Source organism: Uranotaenia lowii, chromosome 2, assembly GCF_029784155.1.
Source record: "Uranotaenia lowii strain MFRU-FL chromosome 2, ASM2978415v1, whole genome shotgun sequence".
Lineage (NCBI taxonomy): Eukaryota > Metazoa > Arthropoda > Insecta > Diptera > Culicidae > Uranotaenia > Uranotaenia lowii.
This window is the reverse complement of record NC_073692.1, coordinates 7,072,787-7,094,335: the sequence shown is the minus strand read 5'-3', so window position 1 is coordinate 7,094,335 and position 21,549 is coordinate 7,072,787. Positions and strand designations below refer to the sequence as shown.

Sequence of the window (21,549 nt, the reverse complement as noted above, 5' to 3'; positions counted from 1 at the left end):
AACACTTTGAACAAAGATAGGTATGTAGGTACCTCTTTTCCTATTCGCAGGAGGCTGCTTTTCCTTTCAAAAATCATCATCGATTTTTTTTTACAATAAGTTCCGTTCAACCAATATAAATTCGAATATGATCGGCTCAAGATAGAAACATATTGTTTTTTTCACATCAATTGTGTTTTATATTCTCGTCATCAAGTTTTTCACTACATTACTCTAACTGATCTACAATATCGTGTTCTAAATGGTCGAACAAACTAGCCTCATGGTGCGTTTTATTTGGATTTTGAAACACATCACCCATACCTTTCCTATCTTATCTAGAAAAGCCAAATTGTCTTAATTGTCGTATCCACAGTTTTAAAGTGTAAATCTCTAGAGCATACATTTCACACCAAAGCCATAAAGTTAAAACGTAAATAATCACATGATTACTGAAGAATTATGAACCATATAAGTTATATTGCCTCTTAGCCGGCGTCCTTCCTTTTCACACCTCTCGGTGCTATCATTTCGGACCCACTTGCCGAATCTCATTTGTCAATGAAGGTCGCAACAAAAGCATGTGGCAGCAGTTTATGTAAAGACGTTACCAGCACCCTGGCGGGCGATGGCTTGGCCACGTAGATCGGGATGTCCTGGTCGCCACAAAATTCCGATATTGTTTGCCGACAGACTCCACATGGTGTGGTGAACTGCGACTCCTGGTAAGCAACCACGGCGATGGCCACATAATTTCGATACCCCTCGCTCACTGCTTTGCAAATGGCCGTTCGTTCCGCACAGACACTTGGGCCATAGCACCCGTTTTCCACGTTGCATCCCGTAAATACTTCCCCAGTATTGGTCCTCAGAGCTGCCCCGACGGCAAAGTTACTGTACGGACAGTAGGCATTGTTGCGTCCCTTGATAGCTGCGTTGATTAGTTCCTGTACTTTGGAATCTGCAATTGAAAGTAAAAAAAACATTTCTCAGCACCAATAGTCAAATAACGTTGTAATTGCTATCTAACAGTTGTTTCAACTTTAATTGAGCAGTTATAACTAAAAGTCAACTTTATTTTATGTTTTGTAATACTTATCTATGGGTTGTTGCAAAAAATCTTTTAAATATTTTGGATTTATTCATTTATAACTAAACACATAACATATATGATTTATCATAGCTTCTAGTTGTCAATATAAACTTTTCAAATGTTTCATAAAAAATTGTTGGCAAAGAGACTGCTAATGTTTAATTTTAAAATAGCTGTCGATAAACTTGATCGGCGTGTTCGTAAATTGATTTTTTGGGTGATGCATCGATTTTTTTGGAAGATGTCAAATCACCTTCCAATGCTGTTGCATACAGTTTGTTTAATTTACGAACGCAAGCATCGATAGAAAAATCACTTTCGATAGAAAAAATCAATTTATGAACACGCCGTTAGATATCGAAAGTGAAAGGACCTCTCAAAATGAGCAATAGATGAAAAATAAGCAAATATGATAACAAAAAGAAAAGTTAAATAAAGGTCACAAGTCGTAATATCACACTCACCAAGTGTTGAAAACTCGACGACGTTTTCTCCGTCCACGGTTCCATTGATATTGTTTGTATTCATGTTCCTCGGGGAACTGATTGGGGGCTCGCGATCTTTACGAATGGGCCCCAAGTATTATATGTCCTACCAAGTTCAAGTTCAGATAGCTACTGTTAGTGGTTCCTTGGTTGAGATTTGCTTAAAATGCTCGTGGGGAGCGAAAGCTAAACGTAAATAAATGATAAAAATAGATTCCGACAAGTCTCTCTCCGTACCGAGCAGCTCAACTGTTTGTATATGTTGTCACGCAGATGATGGCAGCTTCTTCTAGGGAATATTGAACGGTACCGATACAGTTGGGCCAGTTGTCGCCCCTGCGATGAAGGGTAATAAAATTATTCATTGAAGGTAACACCTACAGATTAGCGGTGCCGTTTTTATTTCACTTTGCTGATTGTTCGTACTTTATTACGGCGATGCAGCCAAAACAGCTGATTCTTGGAAAATGTAACTGGAAACAAGTCAGTTTGTTTTTAACCTTTCACTTCTTTCTTAGGAAATATTTATGTATAATGTATACACACATGAAAATTATCAGTTTCCTTGACTCATCACTATGAGCGCGGTGATACCTGATACCTGATAAGCGGGGTGACCAAAAATTGGAATTTAGTTGATGTTAAATTTATATTTTCAATCCAATATGTGTTGTGAGCTTACTTGGATGAATAATTCTACTGAACCAAAGCAATCGAAAGATTCCCTTTATTTGAACCATGGTACCGTACCGCTTTAAATTGTGTTTGAATAAGAAAGATATAATTATTGCTGTGAATTACCACATGCTTGATTGCTTGAATGTACGCTTTGAGCAAGAACCAGCATCCAAGCAAAAACAAGCTTAAATTACAAGAAGAAAAAAAACATAACAAGACGTTTGAAATTTGGACAGTTTTCAATAAATATTCGCAATCTCTTGATATTGTTAAAAATTTTAGTTACAAAATAAGCAGGTGACATCTGTAGGTTAGAAGAACTTCTCAACTGATATCAGACCAGAAAAGAAGATTGTTCCTATTTAGCTTATGTATGTTTTTTGTCGAACTGTTTCCTTTTGATGATAATTCAACAAATCTTGAATGATTAATGAATTTTAAATTGAGCTGTAATTTTTTAAACAGGAAATCACAGAAAATGCAACTTTTTTAATGATTTTCGCTTAGTGCTTTGAAGCGCATCAAAATTAGGTACTTGTCTTGAACGCATTTAATTAATTTTCAATATTTTATTTATCAATTTTTTCATCAGATGCCAGAATTCCATCCAACGAAAAGTAGACGAAACTCAAGGAATATTTTAGTACCTAGCATTTTAAATATCCCTTGGACGAACTGTCGTTTCTGTTCCTTGCCCTCATTATATTGATAGTAGTGCTATCTAGGTACACGTGATGTAATTAATTCGTGCTTATCTTGCTGATTCATAGGTAGCGTAGCAATAACGCATCAGTAAAAGAAGTTTCAGTTCAGTGTCCGATTCAATGATGAAAAGTGACATTGCATGAACACTTTTGGTGGTGCTTCTCAGTTCATCGCGGCCGTGCTGGTTTCGGGTTGAGAAAACGATAGTCGATTTGGTAAATTGCGGTGTATTTTTTTTTGTAGAAAATTCCAATTAAGTTACCGTACTCCATTTTTACAGCCATAAAACAATAGCTTAAACAATGGCGTCTCTGGCAGGCAAGGGTTCTTCTTTGGTATCGAGTAAGTAAATGAGTTTTTTACATTTCATAAACAGTAAGTTATTTTGTGGTTACATAATTTTATTTTTTTTCCCGGATGATTTCCAGGTTTGCTGACGCAAGCCCGCCCGAAGTTCAATGTCTTCATGAAGTATGCCAAAGTTGAGCTGACCCCACCAACCCCTGGCGACATTCCCGCCATCCGTGATGGACTCGCCCGAATCATCTCCGGAGCCCGTACCGGTGCCTGGAAGAATCTGACCGTCAAGGAAGCCTGGTTGAACACCTTGGTCACGGCTGAGGTTTGCTTCTGGTTCTACGTTGGCGAATGCATCGGCAAACGTCACCTGGTTGGATATGATGTTTAGATTTAAGGCATTGGAATTCTTTTTGAAATGTAGTGTCCAGGAGGTGATATAACGTTGGAAGGAGATGAAATAAATCGATAATTGGTAATACATAATGATTACTACAAATAAGCAGAAGCAACAAGCCGTTTTATTGATTGATATTACAAAGCGCATTATTTAGGAGAAATTGTTTTTTGTAGGTTTCCCAGTCACTGATAAGTTGATTCTGTGGCAAAACAGACCAATTCGGGGATGGTTTATCTGTAGCTAACCAGTTGAAATCGTCCAATTCGTTCCAGTTATTCGCCTCGGGATCTAGTCCAGATTTGCAGAAATCCTCCTCGATGCCCACGTAATGGTTGTTGTATTCCGCTACAGAAATTTGAGAACAATCTTCGATAATGGCTCGGGATGTGACCTTAAGATACAAGTCGCAAATTTTCGAACGATGACAACGAAGTTGTTGGCATGCGACTACAAATTTGCAGTTAATGCAATTGTCCAAAAATATCGATCTCGATGTCGGCCCACAGATGACTAGACAATTCTTCAATTGGGCAAACTGCAATGATCCAGAATGACCTTCCAAACGGACTACACAGTTAGTCAAATCCGAAGCCGTCACCGTTTGTTCATCAACTTCTGAATTGCGCAAGACTATCACTTCGTTCTTCCGAGAGGACACTGTCCACTTCATTTTGTCTTCATCAGACAAATCCTGTTGTTTCTTCTCTCCAATAGCTTCGAGTGCATCCTTGCCATCGTTGTGAGTCCGGACCGTCTTTTTACTTTTGAAGCCAAATTTCTTTTTGGGGATCAGTTCATTCTTCAACACATCCAATCTTTTGCACAGTTCATTGATGGAATTTTGACACACTTTGATTTTATATTCTTGCAGGAAAAATGTGGATGTTGAAAGGTATCGCTGCAGGTCGTAAATTTGATTCTGTACCTCGGCGAAAATTTGTGCCTTACATTCGCTCTTGTCTACAGTGTCCAGAGTGTTGCTGATCAGTTTAACCTTCTCTTCGAAAGTCGATTCAAAATAGGGGATAGCTTCGGTTTCGTCCGAGTCCTTCTGGCGCTCAAGCTTGGCTGCTTGTATCTGGATTTCTCGCTCCTTGTGGCGGCGGTTGAGGATTTCGGTAATCTTCTCCTTGCCACTGAATCCGGTCGAGGGGTCTACGATACTGTCCATGGTTTTTGTTTTATTGATGGCTTTGCTTTTATATGATCTGGAATATGACGGGAAAATGTCGATTCATATTTTTTTGTAACACGCAACGAAACACTTATTGAAATTTATAAAATTAAAATAAGACAACTCCAAGTGCAACTGTAGAAATGATAGGTATAAAAGACTGGTTATTTCTTACCATTTCTTTTTTATATCTCTTATTAATTTTTTTTATAATTTCAATGATATGGTTGAAGATTTCACCTCTTGTTTACTTTTAATTTTTCGCATGCTGTATATGTCAAAAACGAACACAACTTAGCCAACTTCAATGTTTCATAGGGAAGAATGACACTGGTTGCAAATATAAATAGGTACTTAAGGTGTAGGTATACCCGATATATGATTTCAGAAAAAAAGAGTTCTCATAAGATGACAGAGATAATGGGAACATTTTAATCATTTTAACTGGACAAAAGTTCATTAATTAAAATTCTGTTTGTTACTTGAATATAATTTTCTCTAAAATTTAGAATTTAGACAAAAACCAAAACATTTCCCTGTTAGAACATTAACTAGTGAAATCTTTATGTTACATATCCTTAACCAGAACTGTTAAGTAGTTCATAACTGACAGGCTAACGTACTCCTAACAGTCCTAACAATAATAATATTAAACTTATTATGTTTAGCCATTTAGGTTTCTGAGCTGAAACAGTAGGACAATCAACGTACCAAACAATATTTATTACGTTTACTGGTCCTTCTGCTTGGGAATATAGATGGGATCTTTGCTTTCGCTTGCTTCACGGAGTTTTTGCATAAAAAGAGCCTTCTTTTTGGCTGATTCTCCGTAAGCTATCGGCGCTTGGTTTTCGTTGATTTTGGCAATCTTCTCCTTGTTGGGCTTTGTAACCTCCAGCAGCACATAGCCGATTCCACCGCACACAGTAAGATAGATGGCCGATTTAATGTACACGTTCATGATCGGCGCTGACCAGCAGCAGCAGTATTGGATGGAGGATTTATTGCAATGGTCTTTTGTTCCTGATTCCAAACGTTATCGTCGTGGTTCCGAATTGATCGATCTCCACTGATGTATTCTCCTACTTGATAGTAACCTTCCAGTAGCAGCGGATAGTTTTCTCTTATATAATGACGGAAATCTGTACAATAGAAACAGGGATTAGCGTAGCGGTCAACACTGAATCGCGATCATTCCAGATGTTCTCGGGTTATGGTATTGTGAAATTAATTTTTTTTCTTCTGAGGTGACATCAATTTTTTACAATTCACCTACCTCTGTTGGTGTTGAGCCTGTACCAGCCAGCGAAAGTAACAGCACATCCAATGGCCTCAGCAGCAAGAAGATACTTTCCTATCGTCTTCACGGTGCGCCTGTAGTTCGGTTTAGCGTTCTTATGAAGCATATTTTAGGGGGCTTTCGAATTCGAAAGCATAATCTTCGGAAGTTGTGAAAACAGTGAGGCACTTTTTTATTGTTTTTCCCGTTTTTCCGACTAGGAGTGATCCCGTAACCATGCGATGAGGGCGATGAGAATGTTTAGTTGTGTGTGTGCACAAAATGCACAGAATGAGAAAAATGTGAGAAATGAATGAACTTTTACTGATAATTTCCTCTGCGTCGGGAAAATTCGTCATCAACAGAGATGATGACATATCCCCTTGTAGTAAACAACTTAACATGAAGATGGCGCAGAATGCATATTGAAAATGTCCGTCCCCAAATTACACGGAAAATAAAAAAAAGGTAAAATTTACCTTTTTGCGAGGTGATTTTTTTTTCACCCCTCTTTCGAGGTAAATTTTTCCTTTTTTTTCATCCACCTACACGGAAAATAATAAAAAGGTAAAATTTACCGAGTTAGCAAAGGTGAACACTCGTGAAAGCCAAAAAGGTAACTTCTACCTCTTCGAGGTGAAACTCACCTCACAGCGAGGTAAAATTTACCTGAATCGAGGTTGGAAAAAAGGTACAATTCACCGAGAAAAAAGGTGAATCCAAAAAAGGTAAATCTTACCTCGTAGCGAGGTGAAGTTCACCTGAATTGAGCTCGATAAAAAAGTATAATTCACCTAGAAAAAAAGGTAAATCCAAATAAGGTAAAACTTACCTCGTAGCGAGGTGTAATTGACCTGGATTGAGCTAAACAAAACGGTACAATTCTTCTAAAAAAAGTAACTATTCGCCGAACCCGTTCATTGAGGTTAAACTGTTTTGTCATTCTAGGAACAAGTTTTGCTTTGTGCCTAATATGTGAAAATCGGAATAGAATGGTAAGTGTTCTTAAATATCATTTAGTTGTGCTGGTTCGCTCGTCATAATACTATTGATTTTGTTTCAGATCGGCCCATAGAGCTTTGAGGAGTATTCCACGTCATCCTCCAGCCGGAAAAGCCGAACCTGACCGGATTAGTCGAACGGAGGAGGCCATGAATGTACGCAACGCATGTAGATTCAGCGGCCATAGCGGTTCAGAAGAACGCGAAGCCGAATTATCAGTCCCTGTTTATCTACAATAAATATCATTTTTGTAAGAATTTTGTATTTTTTTAATTCTTATTGAAGAAAACAATCAAACCAACCAGCATTTACCTTTTAAATCAGTGAATGGGAAAACGGTATTATTTACTATTTTGCTAGGTGAATGCGAAAAAGGTAAAATTTACCTTTTTGCTAAGTAAATTTACCTTTTTGCTAGGTGAATGAAAAAAAGGTAAAATTTACCTCGAAAGAGGGGTGGAAAAAATTCACCTCGCAAAAAGGTAAATTTTACCTTTTTTTTATTTTCCGTGTAGCATTCCGGAATGATATCTGCACCCAAAATAATTTTCACTTAAAAAATAAGTGACATCTGTAGTAAATTCTCGCCATACGTAATTTCATTTGAATTTTAAGTGATGGGTCAAGTGAATTCACTTAAGTGACCGGTCAAGTGAATTACACTATGACGTTCGAATGAAATTTATCTGAGTTTCTAAGTAAGTTTCTAGTTAATTATCTCTCGCGTTTTTAAATAAAAGAACATTTATAGAACAGCACTACGATTTCAAATACTTACATATACGCTTTCGCCATAAATTTATGGCGAAAGGAAAATTCCATCGTAATCCCAAGGCAGATCGGTTACTGCGGATAGTGCGACTTCTAAATCTTCCCTGCTGCAAACCAGAAAATCTGTCCCGTTCAACCCACAAGCTGAAACATGATAACACCTTTAAATAACTTTTTCTTACATCACGTTTAACACAAACTACCGCCAAAATCGCCTAGTAAAGAATTGGGAAAATCCAAATCCAGCATATGCTTTAAACGCTGCTCTTTAAAATTTGCCATTTTGAACTCTGAAAATAAACACAACCGACCCGACATTCACTTGAAATTCAAGTGATGGGGAAGTGAATATTTTTTCTCACTTCAAATTCAAGTGACGAGTGAAGTGAATGTGGATGAATTCACTTGAAATTTAAGTGACTGCCAAGTGAAATGTATATGTCGCACTTGAATGGAAGAAAATCACTGGATCCTTGTTTTTAAGTGAAAAATCATGTGTATTTTAAGAGTGGATTTGGGTTCAGTGTGGATGATGACGAGGAATACACCTTCAAGCTCTGTGGACCGATCTGAAACAAAAGCAAAGTATTATGAATAATAATAATAATATTTATTTAAGACCTTTTAACCATTGATGGTCATTCGGGTCTGGTTCCAAGTAAGATACATTTCATTTTACAAAGTAGTTTTTTCTTTTGTTTCAAATGTTATTTTAATTTGGATTCACTTCTAAGTTTATTATACATCAATGCAGATGTTTCTCGGCGTCGTTAACGATCGATCCATGTGTGAGACGAAGTCCTGGTCTCATTGGTTAAGTTGTCCTCAATTTATTTCCGATAATTCCAGCTCTATTCCAGTGAAGTGATATGCTCTGGATTATGTTGACCAAATATTTCGATGGCTTGGAGCCATGGTACTTTTGATTTGGCGAACCGTTTTGAGTGGAAAAGGCATTGAAGGTGCGATTTGGGAAACGTCACCTACATCATCTATGGTTAGAAGATGGGGAGTTTCTGGTGGTTACTGTCGAGAATGGTTCTTGTGGACGTTCCTAAGGTTCCTAAGGTATATGGAATTCTCGCTATCTAAAATTTTTGGGAAGGACTTTGGAAAGGGTTATACTGTTGAAAGGAGACAGGTGTGTTGAATGAAAATATCTACACGGAAAATAATAAAAAGGTAAAATTTACCGAGACAGCAAAGGTGAATGCTCGCAAAAGCCAAAAAGGTAACTTCTACCTATTCGAGGTGAAACTCACCTCACAGCGAGGTAAAATATACCTGAAACGAAGAATGAAAAAAGGTACAATTCACCGAGAAAAAAATGTGAATCCAAAAAAGGTGAATTTCACCTCGTAGCGAGGTGAAGTTCACCTGAATTGAGCTGAATCGAAAAGTATAATCCACCTAGAAAGAAAGGTAAATCCAAATAAGGTAAAACTTACCTCGTAGCGAGGTGAAGTTGATCTGGATTGAGCTAAACAAAACGGTACAAATGATCTCGAAAAAAGTAACTATTTGACGAATCCGTTTATTGAGGTTAAGCTGTTTTGCCGTTTAGGAACAAGTTCTGCTTCGTGCACAATATGTGAAAATCGGAACAAAATGGTAAGTGTTTTCTTGGATTTAGTTGTGCTGGTTCTCTTCATAATACTTTGCTTTTGTTTCAGATCGGCCCACAGAGCTTCGTGTTGTATTCCCGTCAGCCTTCAGATATTATTCCGGACAAGCCGGACCTGACAAGCTTGGCGAACAAAGGACTTGCCTCAACAATTTTTAAAGAACACGGTGATATATTTCAAAAATAAATATTAGGTAACAGTCCCTATTTATTTCAAATAAATACCAACTTTTTCATGAATTGTGTTTTTTTTAATTAATTATTATTGAAGAAACCAATCAAACAAACAAGCATTTACCTTTTAAATCAGTGAATGGGAAAACGGTATTATTTACTATTTTGCTAGGTGAATGAGAAAATGGTAAAATCTACCTTTTTGCTAGGTGAATTGAAAAAAGGTAAAATTTACCTTTTTGCTAGGTGAATGAAAAAAAGGTAAAATTTACCTCGAAAGACGGGTGGAAAAAATTCACCTCGCAAAAAGGTAAATTTTACCTTTTTTTTATTTTCCGTGTAGGTTTCTTTTTATTATACAATCGTACACGGAAAATAAAAAAAAGGTAAAATTTACCTTTTTGCGAGATGAATTTTTTCCACCCCTCTTTCGAGGTAAATTTTACCTTTTTTTCATTCACCTAGCAAAAAGGTAAATTATACCTTTTTTCAATTCACCTAGCAAAATAGTAAATAATAGCGTTTTCCCATTTACTGATTTAAAAGGTAAAAGCTGGTTGGTTTGATTGGTTTCTTCAATAAGAATTAAAAAAATACAAAATTCTATCAAAAATTATATTTATTGGAGATAAATAGGGACTGGTAATTCGGCTTCGCGTTCTTCCGAGCCGCCATGGCCGCTGAATACTCCTGCGTTGCGTACATTCATGACCTCCTCTGTTCGGCTGATCCGGTCAGGTTCGGCTTTTCCGGCTGGAGGATGACGTGGAGGATCGCTCTATGGGTCGATCTGAAACAAAAGCAATGTATTATGACGAGAACCAGCACAACAAAATGATATCTAAGAAAACACTTACCATTCTATTCCGATTTTCACATATTAAGCACAAAGCAAAACTTGTTCCTGAATGACAAAACAGCTTAACCTCAATAAACGGGTTCGGCGAATAGTCACTTTTTTTCGAGAAGAATTGTACCGTTTTGTTTAGCTCAATCCAGGTCAACTTCACCTCGCTACGAGGTAAGTTTTACCTTATTTGGTTTTACCTTTTTTTCTAGGTGAATTATACTTTTTCATTCAGCTCAATTCAGGTGAACTTCACCTCGCTACGAGGTAAGATTTACCTTTTTTGGATTCACCTTTTTCCTCGGTGAATTGTACCTTTTTTCCAACCTCGATTCAGGTAAATTTTACCTCGCTGTGAGGTGAGTTTCACCTCGAAGAGGTAGAAGCTACCTTTTTGGCTTTCACGATCGTTTACCTTGGCTATCTCGGTAAATTTTACCTTTTTATTATTTTCCGTGTAGGAAGATTCATCATCGCAATCGTCATCAGGGTCTGATTCAGATATGATCATTGACGAGATTTCTTTCAGTTGGTTGCTAGATTTGGAGGTTTTTGGGGTTTGGTTTATGTTTCTATCATTTTTTTTCTGCGGTGGTGATCCATTGGAAGAATGTTGCTGGCTTCCGGTTCTGTCTTTATTATTAGTTTGACGTTTTCTTTGCGACTTAGGACGTTCATTCTGAGTTTCAACGGTACGTTCTCTTGATTCAGGTTTCGGATTACTGAGCTCATTCATCGTTTTGGTTTGTGATAGCATTTTTGGAGTTACCAGTTGCATTTGCAATGCCTGGATTTGCGATTGTAGATCCTTTATTTGTTTTTGAAGCGCTACTTGAATTTGTTGAGAGTGTTGTTTCCACTGTTTAAGTTTCGATTTTAGATCTACGTTTTCTTTTCTGGCGTTTTCTTCGGATTCTTTTAGTTTCAACAATTCATTATTCTGTAGGGTACGAGCAACACCAGCGTACGTGTTTCGACGTCGTTGATCTGCGATGATTCTGCGAGCTTCGCCCATGGATAGAGACTCATTTGTTCTTAACCGAATAATTTCCTGTTCTTCAATGCGTTTTGGGCAAATATTGGAGTAAGATGTGTGGTTACCTTCGCAATGAATACATTTTGATTCATTCGTGCAGGTACCTCTATGGTTACCAGCACAGTTACTGCAGATAGGTTTATTGGGGCAATGATTCTTTGTATGTCCATATTGGTAGCACAGGCGACATTGCATTGGAGAGTCGTAATACACTTGCACCTTGGTTCGGATAAGCCCGAAAAAGATAAACTCTGGGAGTACTGTTCCATCGATTGTAAGTACGATATGCGGAGTGTTTATTTTGGTGGGCCCTTCTTGTCTCTGAATTCTCCTTACGCCTATGACTTTCTGAGATTTTAGTTCCTTTAATAGCTCCTCGTCACTGAAACCATCAGCTTCGTGGCAAGTCACTTTACATTGCCTGTGGTTAAGCTTGCTATGGGGTTGTATTATTATTGGGGTACCGTCTATCAACCGTTTTAGCTTTTTTAGTTTTTCTGCTTGAGCTGGATTTCTAACTTTTAAGATGTATTGCGTCCCTTTTGCTTCAGTTAAAGCACCATCGATCTTACCAACATTATTTTCTATGGTTCTAGCTATTAGGAATGGATTCTTCGGAAGTGGGATAGGGTTACCATGTTCGTCTTCACCAGTTGACCTAAGGCTCAACAGGATAAGTTCTCCTGCTTTGCCCAAAGGGTCGATCCAGCCTGGGAGTCTACTGCATGGATTTTCGCCAACTATTCTTTGATCAAGCATAGGATCTGGCGCTTTAAGCGCGGGCTGGGCGCTTGTGCCTGCCATCGGGCAGCACAAGCCCCTCTACTTTTCTTTTATGTCAATGTTCTTATCAGTTTGTTAAGCACTCTTCACAAAGATAAAACAAAGCACTTTTTCCTGGGAACTCCTGAGAGGTGTCACTCAGTTTTCGAGAAGTTCTCGTTCCGAACAGAGAATAATGGTTCGAACAAAGGCTTTTCTAACAATGGCCTGAACAAAATTAAATTATAAATTGGAATTTTAAACGATCAAATCTTCCATAAAAATGATTTCACTGGCAAACCAGACAACTCCACGAGTCCCGACGATATCGATCGATACCACTAGCTATCGACAACTAAGAGAAAACCGCTTTTTAAGATCCGCTTGCAAAAAACCATGCTTCGCTTGGCAACTATACACTCGGAATGAAAGTATTATGAAGAGAACCAGCAAAACTAAATGATACCATTCTGTTCCAATATTCACATATTGGGCACGAAGCAAAACTTCCTTCCTGAACGACAAAACAGCTTAACCTCAATAAACGTGTTCGGCAAAAGTTACTTTTTTCCTAGATTAATTGTACCGTTTTGTTTAGCTCAATCCAGGTCAATTTCACCTCGCTACGAGGTAAGTTTTACCTTATTTGGATTTACCTTTTTTTTTTCAAGATGAATTATACTTTTTTATTCAGCTCAATTCTGGTGAACTTCACCTCGCTACGAGGTAAGATTTACCTTTTTTTTTTTTCTTGGTGAATTATAACTTTTTTCCAACCTCGATTCAGGTAAATTTTACCTCGCTGTAAGGTGAGTTTCACCTCGAAGATTTAGAAGTTACCTTTTTGGCTTTCACAAGCGTTCACCTCGCTATCTCGGTAAATTTTTTTTTTATTATTTTCCGTGTATGCTTAAAAATCGAAGTAATTGTAGGGGAGATGAGGGCATAACGAGCACCCAGGGCATAATGAGCACTCCTTTTTTCTACATAATTACGTGTTTTCTTAAAAAAAAAAATCATAAGAACTTGTTTCGTACTACCCATAGTATTAATTTTTAACCAGAAAAGAAATATCCTTTTCATCTTTACAGAAATATTAAATAATAATCAGCTAGTTTCTCAAGTGACGATAATATTATATTTGTTACTTTGATTTATCGGTCTAGCGGTGAAAAGTGATGTCCTTTTTAGTAGGGACATCTAAAGATTATGAAATTTTTATATAGATGGATAGAAGGTTAGAGGAAATGAGGTGAAAATGAGCGGGTAGAATTTGTCTAGAAGCATTACCATCACATACCAAATTTTTGTTCCTCACGAGCCTACTACTATGAAGTGGTAGATACAGATAGAGTTGCATCTTCTTCTTCTTCTTCTTCGTTTTATGTTGATGGCCAGAGAATGTCACTCTATAACACCACTATTTCGACTTTTTGACTGACTTTCAGCGTGTGAATAAGTGTTGCCAATTTATATTAAATTTTTAGTTTCGTTTTTTCCAAAAAAGATAATACTTCTTTCATACGTGCTTCATCGAAATCTCGAAATAATTCTAGAAGATTGGTAAATTTGTCCCAATCGTGATAGTTCCGTAGATGGTTAAACTGTATACAATATAGGATGATGTGTTCGGTTGTGAACGGTTCTTCGCAGAGCTCGCAGTATATTGAGTTACGAACTCTCATTATACCAAGCCAATAGGGTGAATAATCATGCCCACTTAATATTCGATTCATGGTTCTAATTTCTGTGTTTTTCAGTTTGCTGTTCCAGTACCATGGTTTTCGGTTAAAAGCTGCTTGAAAGCGGTAGAATTTCGAACCTTTCTGTGATGTATGTACGTACTCCTGGTACCATCTGTTGATTGAATTTAACCACTCATTTTTTGCTTTCAGTGTCTTATCACTGATCCGTGATTTATTCACTAGTATGCATGGGCTCGACAGCCCTTGTTTAGCCGCAGTGTCTGCTTTTTCATTACCCACGATTTGCATATGCGCAGGAATCCATTGTATGGTTGCTTTTTTCGATTCGGCTAGTTTTATTATTTGGAAGGTAAGTTCATCGAATTCGTTTGTTTCTAATTGCTGATTTAGGATTCTACATGATGCTTGGGAATCTGTAAGAATTAATGTCCTGTTTGCTATAATTGTGTTTACGTTTTCCAGTGCGGTTTTGATAGCAATCATTTCAGCTGTGGTTATAGAGACTTCGTTATCCAATTGCATACTAGTTTCTTTACTGTCATCTTCTTCGAATATTCCTATTCCGCATTTGTTTTCGTGTTTTGATGCGTCCGTGTATATTTGTGTGTATGTTGGGTATTGAGTGTTTAGCATGTGTATAACTTCTTTCCTCATCACTTCCGCTGACTGTTGTTTTTTCCTTATTTGTGTTTGTGGTATCTGGTCCAAGATTAAAACATTGGGAGTTTGGTTGTTCGTAGTGTGTTGTAAGTATATCTGTTGAAATTCATTCATGTTTTCAAGATATACTTGTTCCAGATAAGTGTTTTGTTTTTTGTGAGTTACATTATGCTGGTCTAAACTTTGTAATTGCTGAGCAATCAAGTCATTCCTATATACATGTTGCAATATTCTCTTCTTCGTTAAATAGATCCGTTTGAGGTATAAGGGCCCTTCTCCTGCTATTGCTGCCAGTGTGTTTATAGGTGTCGACTTTGAACATCCTGTCGCAATTCTAAGACATTGTCTATTTGTAACCTCTAACTTCTCAATGTAAGTCTTGCTTGCTCCTCCATAAAATATTGAACCGTAATTGAGGAAACCTCCATACAGAGCTTTGTAGTATAGCATCATAACACGAGGGTTTGCTCCATTTTTGATACTTCCGATGACTTTGAGCATTTTCTGTCTATCGTGTATCTTATCAATCATTGTTTTTATATGTATGCCATATCTTAATGTTTGGTCTAGGGTAATACCCAGGTACTTATAGTTCCTTACTGTTTCTAGTGTTTCGCCGTTTATTTTTAGATTAATAACTTTCGCACTGTTTTTAAAAATCATAGCTTTCGTTTTTGCGCAGTTTATGACGAGTCCTAAATCTGAGGCTTTTCTAACGAACAAATCTATTCTTCTTTGCATTTTTATAAAAGCTTGGTTTTCGTTTTTTGATCTGATCAATTTCAAAAAATCGTCTGCAAATTGAAGGGTAGCTTCATCTGGGTCGAGGTTTGTTTCATGGAGGCTTGAAGTATATATATTGAAGAGTGTAGGGGAAAGAACATCTCCTTGCGGTAATCCACTTGAAACTACATGTTCCACTGGTCCTTCTTCAGTGTGGATAATAGTTTTTCTATTAATTAGAAAATTGTATATCCATGTTATACAATCAGGACTAAAATTATATGACGTCATTATATCTCTCAGTTGGCTGACATCTATCGAATTGAAAGCATTTTTAAAATCAAAAAATACTCCAATTACTGTCATTCCTTTTCTTTTGCTTTCCATGATAAAGTTAGTGGCATATGCCACGCAGTTCTCTGTGGACATATTTTTTCTAAACCCGAAGGAAGTATCAGGTAGTATTTTTGATGTATATAAAGTTTTGTTAATATCTTCTAGTACCGCGGTGTTGAGGGTTTTTGTTATGGTGGAGAGTAATGCTATCGGTCTGAAAGATGTTACTTCTTCTGGTGGTTTGTCTGGTTTGAGTATTGGTATTATCTTAATCTCTTTCAAGTGATCTGGTAGGCTACCCTTTCTCCAGATTTCATTTAGAATTTCAATAATTTTCGCTGTACTTTTCCAATCTAACATTCGAAGCATGTCATATGTTAGATGATCTGTTCCTGGAGATGATCTTTTGGGTTTTTTGTTTATAATGGATTTCCATTTAGTTGTACAGACCCCGTTCGATTTTGGCAACACGCCCGTACATTTTGTGTTGCCAAAATCGAATGTTGCCAAAATCGAACGGTTTTTTTCTCATATTATTTTTCAGTTATTTTTACAAAATATCTATCATTATTATCGAAAACGTTATTTTTAGTCAATTTCCGACCATTTGTAGTCATTTTTTTTATTTTTTCATCATGTTTTCGATGCATTTTGCACTTTTCCTGTTTCGTTTATAATGTTTGTTTTCATTTGTCATATTTTATGTTTTTGTCATTCTTCATAATTTTTCTGTTGTTATTTGTCATATTCAGTCTTTTGTTTGAATTTGTTTTTTAACTTTTTGAATTTTTTATCTTTTTGTCATTTTTGAGTACTTTAAAAAAATTTGAAAAATCTTTGGTTTTTATTGTTGCATTTTATCACCATTTTAGAACATAAAAACGTATTTATGGTGTTTGTCTAAATTCAATTGATTCTGTTATAACGAAAATTTAAAAGTAATGTTGTTTCTAAAAACCGTTCGATTTTGGCACATGTGCCAAAATCGGATGTTGCCAAAATCGAATGTTGCCAAAATCGAATGTTGCCAAAAACGAACGGGGTCTGTATCTATTATGTTGTTTCTTGTCCTTTCATGTGGAGGAGCTATGGTTTCTCTTCTACTTTCTCCAAAATTTAGTAGTAGAAACTCGTTAGCTAGCTGACTATGTTCTTTGATGCAATTGACCTTTATATTTTTAACAGAAGATCCTTTTAATCCCCTAACAAGTTTCCAATTTTGTTTCATATTAAGAGGATCTATTGATGATGACAATTCTTGTAGTTTCTCTCTAATGTGAACTAGTTTAGCCTTTTGGAATTTGGCGGAAGCTTTTTTCCATTGTATTAAGTTATTGCTGTTGCAAGAGGTATGATAGTTTTTTAGTGCATTTTGTTTTTCTGTATATAGTTTAGATAATTCTGTGCTCCAATAATACTTTGCATTATGGTCACTTATCTTTTTATTGTTTTTTATTATATTTTTAGCTTTTCCTGAGAGTTCTTGTAGGTCTTCAAATTCCCAATGTTGTATTTTGGCAATTTGTTCTCCTATCATTTTTCTATCAAAGTAAGTTTTAGCTTTTCTCCTCCATTGCAAATTCACAGAAATGATCACAAATAGGTGACCACTTCCTCCAAAAGATTTTTGTTGTGTTGTCCATTTGGTGTTACTGTACAAGTTAGCTGTACATAATGAGAGATCAATAGCACTAAAGTTTTGATTAAGAATTCCAGGAATATACGTTTTCTCACCAGTGTTAAGTAAAACAAAATTTGAATCAACAATAGCTTCATGTACTGCTCTACCTTTTCCTTGAGTTGTTTGACATCCCCATATCTCATGATGACTGTTGAAATCTCCACCTATGACTACCTTATTATAATTGTTTAGTTCTTGAAATAAAATTGTAACGGCACTTTTGAGTTCATGGACGCTTAAACGAGGATTTACATAGACAACAACTAACACAAAGTCTAACTTGGTCAATTTAATTCCTAATGTTTCGAATTTTTCTGTAGATGTCAATTTGATTTTATTAAAATGAATCTGGTCATTTAGATATATTCCAACTCCCCCGTAGGCATCTTCACGTGGAGCTAATATATTGTGGAATCCAGAGATGTTGTATCGTTTTGAATTGAGATTGTTTGGATCTACCCAGATCTCTGTAAGTAGTACGGCTTCGAATTTATTTGTGTTTATTTCATGTATAAGTTCATTTTTGTTTTTTGTTAAACTTTGTATGTTTGTCTGAAGAATTTTAAAATTGTTATCCATGGTTATATTTATTTATGTGCCATCTCTGTGGCCTCCAGCAATGTTTTTCAGCTCCCCAACAATGCTGGCTGTAATTTCTTCGCCTGCTATACCATGATTTTGAAGGATCTTAGCAATTTTTCCTATTATACCTGCAATCAACGTTTCATGGTCTTGTTTCATTACAATTTGTGTTTTAATTTCGTGTCTAAATCTATCAGCTTCCGAAGTGCGATGATTGTTGTTAACTCTTTTGCTAATTTGTTCTCCCTCTTCTTCTTCAAGCCTCCTTTTTTTCAAAAAATCTCTTAGACATACCCAATAAACTAGCTACCCCTGCTTCTTCTTCTTCCATTTCTTTTGTTTTTGTATTTCTATTATTTGTGAACTGTTTATTTTGTTTCTGGAAATTGTTTTTTGAATTTATTGTAGATTCGTTCATTTTTCTAAAGTTTGTTGATCGCCCTTGATTTCCACTAGCTAATACCTGAGCAAAGGTTTCAGGTAGAGCGGGGAAGTCTTCTGCGTTTCTAAGTGCATCAAATTGATTGATTGTTGGAATATTAAATAATTCTCTCGCCTCTTGGTACGTCACATTTCGTCTCGCCATAATCGCTAGTGTTTCCGTTTCCTTTTTGCGCTGGGGACAGGTCCTGTCCGTGGTAATGTGGCCCTCTTTTTTACAGTGAAAGCAATATGCTATCTTTGGACATGGCTCGTGTCCATCATTCGCTTCGTCAGTGCAGTTATTACATCTAAGTACGGAACTTTGGCAGTTTTTGGATAGATGGTTGTACCTAAGACACTTAAAACATATAATAGGACGTGGTATGAATGGTTCGACTCGATTTTTCACTGAAAACAATCTTACATACTTTGGCAACATATTACTTCTGAACACAATACCTACTCGGTTGGTTGGGATCCTTTCCTCGTTATATCTCCTTGTCATTCTGAACACTGATTCCACTTTGACATCACAAATCACATTTTCAAAAATTTCATTAGGATTCAGTTCTAAAGGGATATCGGAAATAACTCCCGTTACCGTAACAAACTTTTTGGGGATGTACGATTTGTATCCTTTCAAGAGTAAACTCTGACAGTCAGCTAATCTGTTGGCATCCTTCATGTTTCCAACATAAACAGTAGCTTTATTACGTCCGGTTTTTTTTATGTCGTCAATACATTTGTCGAAGCCTAATTGATTCAATACAATCCCAATTTGAAGCCTATTAATATATTTTCTTCTTTTCAGGTCTGTGTTCTCTACAATAACTCTGTATGGTCTACTATCTGTTTCGCAGTAATTAAATTTCTGGTATACTTTTCTCACCGGTTCTATTTCTGGTTCATTTTGACTTACTTGATCAGGTTGATTATGTTGGTCATTCATGTTTTTAATGATATCTACCATCTCTTGGTCGTCCGGAGTATGAACTGGTTTGAGGTTATCATTATTGTTTGTAGCCGCTGCCCCCTCGGGGGCAGCTTTGTTTACGCTCATTCCACTCAATACACACTATATTTTAACGGCACGGTAATAAATTAATGACGAACAAGTTGGTAGTACGGATCAAAATTGGTTAATTCTAAAATAAATAGCACAATCACAGCTTAATTCTACTAAAATTGGCAACACACGTCTATTCGGTTCGAATTTGCTGAGTCAACCCAGTGTTGCATCTACCACCACACATTAGTAGGCTTAGCGTGGTCCGCCCCACAAGCGAGAACTTGTAGTGCGGACGAACAAAAAGATGGTATGTGATCGCTCAGATAAGCTCCCTTTAACTCAGAAACGCATCTATCGATGTTTAAGTCTTCTCAGTTTGTTATCTTCGCATTCGTTACATGCGGGGTTTGCATGCGAAACGGTACGGTCGATAGTCTGATAGTGACCAACCACCGATGCTATGATGTCGTGTTTTTATTTCTTTTTGGCCAAAGTTATTTTATTTTTATGAAGGATTAACCACCGTAATTTTTGTTTGTTACTTTGATTTATCGGCCTAGCGGTGAAAAGTGATGTCCTTTTTAGTAGGGACATCTAAAGATTATGAAATTTTTATATAGATGGATAGAAGGTTAGAGGAAATGAAAGATGGTGAAAATGAGCGGGTAGAATTTGTCTAGAAGCATTACCATCACATACCAAATTTTTGTTCCTCACGAGCCTACTACTACTTTTTGTTCGTCCGCACTACAAGTTCTCGCTTGTGGGGCGGACCACGCTAAGCCTACTAATGTGTGGTGGTAGATGCAACTCTATCTGTATCTACCACTTCATAGTAGTAGGCTCGTGAGGAACAAAAATTTGGTATGTGATGGTAATGCTTCTAGACAAATTCTACCCGCTCATTTTCACCATCTTTCATTTCCTCTAACCTTCTATCCATCTATATAAAAATTTCATAATCTTTAGATGTCCCTACTAAAAAGGACATCACTTTTCACCGCTAGGCCGATAAATCAAAGTAACAAACAAAAATTACGGTGGTTAATCCTTCATAAAAATAAGATAATATTATAATTTTTGAGCACCACCAAATAAGCTTTTATGACCATTAAATCATCTTGAATCTTGATCTGAAATGTACACAGCAAATTTTTTTTTGTTGGAAACCAGCAAAATTTTGCTGGTTTTTGTCTCGCTGACTTTCCAGCAAAATTTCCAGCAATTTAAATTGCTGGAAAAAACAGCAAACGTTAATGCTGATTTCCAGCAATTCGAATTGCTGGAAAATCAGCAATCCAGATTGCTGGAAACCAGCTATTTCTTCCAACAACATCGGCTGTATTTAGTATCAAATTTATGTTTTAATTCAAAATTAAATATTGATTACTGGCGGTGCATATAATAAACAATAAAAACAATTATTTCCTCCCATTTTCAATAAAGTGATATGTATTTATTACCAGAAACACGATATTTTTTTATAAATACTCTATAACACCGGCTCTGGGCTGGCAGCTTTGTGCCAAAGTGTTGATCATCTCCCACCTGTAAAAATAGTTTTGTTTAAAATATTTTAGAGAATATCTATCTGTCCAATAAAAATTCACCCTTGACTTGTTATCTGGTTGCTAGAATATAAAGGAGAATAAAATAATTATATTAATTTGACCAAAATTTGTGAAATAGAATCTTACCTCAGAGTACGAAACAAAAACAAACTCCAAATTGACAACTCGATTGCTGATTTTCCAGCAAACTAGGTCAATTGCTGGAAAGTCCAGCAATTTGAAAACCGATTGCTGATTTTTCAGCAAAAATGACAAGAACACAACCGAATGCTGAAAAATCCAGCAATTTGAAAACCGATTACTGGTTTCCAGCAAAAATTTGGATTGCTGAACTTTTCCAGCAATTTTTTTTGCTGGAAATCGAGACAAAAATTTACAGTGTACGCACTGCAACATGATCTACACATTTAGTGGTATGAATAAGGTTTAGCAATTGCTTCGGTAGCTTTTACTTAGCTCGAAATCAATCAAAGCAAAAGTCCAAAGCATTTGCTTAGTTTGGTATGAATAAACATTTGCTTAGCGGATGTGTACTAAAGTCTTAGAACATAG

At 36.5% G+C, this 21,549-nt stretch overlaps 5 protein-coding genes across 5 annotated transcripts; 1 reads left to right on the top strand and 4 right to left on the bottom strand.

Moving 5' to 3' along the window:
• Nucleotides 1-152: 152 nt before the first annotated feature.
• On the bottom strand, nt 153-2,138 carry LOC129744399 (cytidine deaminase-like). Its single transcript, XM_055736905.1, has 3 exons — nt 1,984-2,138; nt 1,537-1,893; nt 153-940 (listed from the first exon to the last, which is right to left on the bottom strand). The coding sequence occupies exons 2-3, from the start codon at nt 1,598-1,600 to the stop codon at nt 531-533; spliced, it is 474 nt and encodes a 157-aa protein (XP_055592880.1). The 5' UTR covers nt 1,601-1,893; nt 1,984-2,138; the 3' UTR covers nt 153-530.
• A 921-nt stretch (nt 2,139-3,059) lies between these two features.
• On the top strand, nt 3,060-3,739 carry LOC129744401 (ATP synthase subunit g, mitochondrial). Its single transcript, XM_055736907.1, has 3 exons — nt 3,060-3,155; nt 3,221-3,282; nt 3,369-3,739. Exons 2-3 carry the CDS (start codon nt 3,243-3,245, stop codon nt 3,626-3,628), a joined length of 300 nt encoding a protein of 99 aa, XP_055592882.1. The 5' UTR covers nt 3,060-3,155; nt 3,221-3,242; the 3' UTR covers nt 3,629-3,739.
• On the bottom strand, nt 3,710-4,808 carry LOC129744398 (tubulin-specific chaperone C). The gene has a single exon (XM_055736904.1). It carries the CDS (start codon nt 4,806-4,808, stop codon nt 3,759-3,761), a length of 1,050 nt encoding a protein of 349 aa, XP_055592879.1. The 3' UTR covers nt 3,710-3,758.
• Nucleotides 4,809-5,541: 733 nt separating this feature from the next.
• On the bottom strand, nt 5,542-5,772 carry LOC129744402 (uncharacterized). The gene has a single exon (XM_055736908.1). The coding sequence runs from the start codon at nt 5,770-5,772 to the stop codon at nt 5,542-5,544; it is 231 nt and encodes a 76-aa protein (XP_055592883.1).
• Nucleotides 5,769-6,356, bottom strand: LOC129744400 (protein CEBPZOS). The gene is made up of 2 exons (XM_055736906.1): nt 6,088-6,356; nt 5,769-5,953 (listed from the first exon to the last, which is right to left on the bottom strand). Exons 1-2 carry the CDS (start codon nt 6,215-6,217, stop codon nt 5,769-5,771), a joined length of 315 nt encoding a protein of 104 aa, XP_055592881.1. The 5' UTR covers nt 6,218-6,356.
• Between the last annotated feature and the right edge of the window lie 15,193 nt (nt 6,357-21,549).